General features: G+C 69.1%; 1 protein-coding gene across 1 annotated transcript; it reads right to left on the bottom strand.

Moving 5' to 3' along the window:
* Positions 1-304: 304 nt before the first annotated feature.
* Positions 305-2,362, bottom strand: PPP1R3G (protein phosphatase 1 regulatory subunit 3G). Its single transcript, XM_032861499.1, has one exon. The coding sequence runs from the start codon at positions 1,966-1,968 to the stop codon at positions 913-915; it is 1,056 nt and encodes a 351-aa protein (XP_032717390.1). The 5' UTR covers positions 1,969-2,362; the 3' UTR covers positions 305-912.
* Positions 2,363-2,868: the final 506 nt, after the last annotated feature.

Genomic DNA, 2,868 nt, shown 5'->3' with positions numbered 1-2,868 from the left:
ACACCGAGGGGGTTGAGGGTCAGCGACCCTGCAGCTTATAGCAAGCCAACCAGACTACTCTGCTCTTTCAACTCACTAAGCACCTTCTTTCGGCAGGGAAGAGAAGCTTTCTACAAAACGTTTTAAAGAATGTTTTTTGCCCCGAACCGGAAACCTGGGCCTCTCCGCATCAGAGAGGAAAGACTGAAGAAGAACAACTTGGAAATCCTGTTGTTTAATTATTGTTAAGGGGCCAGCACGATGAGCTGAGGAAGATCAAGACCTCCCCAACCCTCCAGGAGCTGGAAGAGAAAATACAGCGAGAAAGGGTGTGAAAGTGGCCTTTATTTTTCAAAGGACACGTGTACACAGGGGCCCAGTAAATAACGTCCAGTCTGTGCAAACATCCCCCAGATCCCAGTTAAGATAAAAGGACAGCCTAGCCAAGGCCCCACTCGGTTTTCACGGAGAAACAGGACCCTGGGTGAAGGCTCCCGCGACCGCCCCGGATCCCGCGCCTTCTCTCGGCAGGCACAACGTGGCAGGATGGCTGTCCTTTCCCTGAGACCCGAGGCGTCTCCAGCAAGCTGCAAAGGCTAAAACACGAGGTCTACAGTTGAGAACAAATCCCAAGGTCTTACAGCTGTGCACAGGGGTCAGGACCTTTTTCTTGAAGGAAGCTATGGCTCAGTCAAGAATTTCTTCGCGTTCTGGCGCAGGGCGAGAATTCTAGAAGCAGCCTAGGGAGGCCCAAGCGAGGAGAAAACGGGCCGGGGAGGTTGGGTGCGTTGCCCGGGCTCACGATGCTTGCTCGAAGGATCTGTCCTGGTGTGAGTTTACAGCCGAGCGGCCCCCTCCTCTCCTTCCCCGGTGGACGGTGCTTAGAAAGACGTCCCGGCAGGTCACCTCGCTGCCTGGGCCCCGGCCTAGGGCTCAGAGCGCGTCGGAAGGGCGCACATAGCGCAGCGTGTAGTTGGCCCCCGCGTTGTTGTCCCAGAACTCGCCCTGGGCGCAGCGGTAGCAGACGGCGAAGTGGACCGCGGCCCCCGGCGCGTCCGCGTCTTCCCCCTCCTGGGGCTGTAGACCCGGGGGCAGGCAAAGCGAGAAGTGGAAGCGCTCGGTTCCCGGCTCCTCCCCGGCGTCCCCGGGCTCCCCCGACGACGCCTCTGCCGGCTGTGGCTCCGCCGGCTCGGGCCGTAGCTCGGCCGGCACGTCCAGAAAGGAGCGCCACTCGGTGAAGGTGTAGCGCACCGCCACGGTTCTCGGCCCGGGGCAGCCCAGCACCCGGCCGGAGCCCGTGACCTCTGCGCCCGAGGGCGCCGAGCACTGCACGCGCTCCAGGCACACGCGCTGCCGCCGCAAACGCTCGGCGGCGGCGCCCGGCCCGGGAAGCTCGAAAAGAGGCCGAAGCCGGGGAGGTGGTGCGGCGAGGGGCGCGGCCGCTGCCGCCGCGGCCAGGAGGCCGGGGAGCTGCTCTAGGTCTTGGGCGCGCATGGGGAAGCTGCGGAGGCGGGAGAGCACGGCGGGAGGCACCTGCGGCTCCTCCGCCTCGCTGAAGTGCTTCACGCTGGCCAGGCTCAGCCCCAGCGCGTCGGCGAACTGCACCCGCTTCTTGCACTTGGCGCAGCAGCCGCTGGGGCTGTGCGGCGCGCCCTCGGCCCCCTCGCCGCCCTGCGGGTCCAGACCCAGGCCAAGCTGCTGTCGCTGCTGCAGCAACTTCGCCGCCTCCAAGATCGGGTCCGCGGGCAGCGAGAAGGAACGCGGGAGGCGGCGGCGGCACTCCCACGGCTCCTCCTGCTCCCGGGGGGCAGCCTCTTCCTCCGCGGACAAGGGCTCAGCGTCCGGGCTCGGGGCCTCCGAGGCGCCGCCGCCGTCCCCGCCACTCTCCGCACAGAGGACCGCCGGGGCGGGCAGCCCCTCGGCCGGCGGGGGCTCTGCCAAGAGCGCGGGTCCCTGCTTCTCCAAACTTAGCGTCCCCTGGGGCTCCATGACGTCGCCTGGCTCCGGATCGCGTCCCCCCGCTCAGGGCTCCCCTGGAGACTTAACACCTTGGGTCTTTGCAGGAGCGCGCAGAGCCCGCCCCGGGCCCGAGAGGAGAAGGCAGTCCCTACCCGGGAGCCTCGGGTTTTAGCGGCGGCGGCCAGGGCCGGAGTGGGAGGAGGATGCGGGCGTGGGGCCGGCTCTGGGGATTGAACCTGCCGGCAGCGGGGGAGGGCCCGGGGCGGGGAGGCGCGGGCCGTGGGAACACCTGGAAGCGGGGCGGCGCGGGCCGGAGCGACTGGGCGGGTTTGCCGAAGGCTCGGGCAGAAGGTGAGAGACGGCCCTCTGGAAGTCGGGGCCCCCCTCTTCCCTCGCGCCCACCCCAGCGGGGCCCGCGTCCGTCCTGCCTCCGGAGCTCCTGGGGTGAACTGGCGCGCAGCTCTCGCGGACGCCGACTGCCTTCCTCCTGCCAGTACAGTCAGCCCCCGGGGCCTGGCGGGTCTGCCCTCCGGCGCGTCGCGGAGCGGTCTCCTCCGGGCGGTCGCATCGGCCCAGGAAGTCCCCGGGGCAGGCGCGCAATTAAGGAAGCTGCCCTGCGGGGGAGCCGGGAGGCGGCGGGCCGCGGACTGAGCGCGCCTCCTTCGCTTTCTCTTCCTGCCTTCCTTCCCAAACTTCAGGGCGCCGCGGCTCCAGTCCCGCTCGCCAGCCAGCCCCGGCCCGGCGCGCTCGCCTCGGCGCTCCCGCGGTGGCGGCGCCCCAGGGGCTGGGGCCGAGGCCGGGCCGGGGCGGGGACGGGGCCGGGCGGCGCGGCGTGGACGCGGGCCCGCGCCGGGAGCTGCCGGAGGCCATTAGCGCGGGTCCCGGGCGCACGTCCCCACTCCTCCCCCGGTCCCGCCCGCCGCGCTCGGG

Source organism: Lontra canadensis, unplaced genomic scaffold (genome assembly GCF_010015895.1).
Source record: "Lontra canadensis isolate GAN:19392208 unplaced genomic scaffold, GSC_riverotter_1.0 scaffold21, whole genome shotgun sequence".
NCBI classification, from domain to species: domain Eukaryota; kingdom Metazoa; phylum Chordata; class Mammalia; order Carnivora; family Mustelidae; genus Lontra; species Lontra canadensis.
Note: the sequence above shows the minus strand (reverse complement) of the source record. Positions and strands in the feature narration are given on the sequence as shown.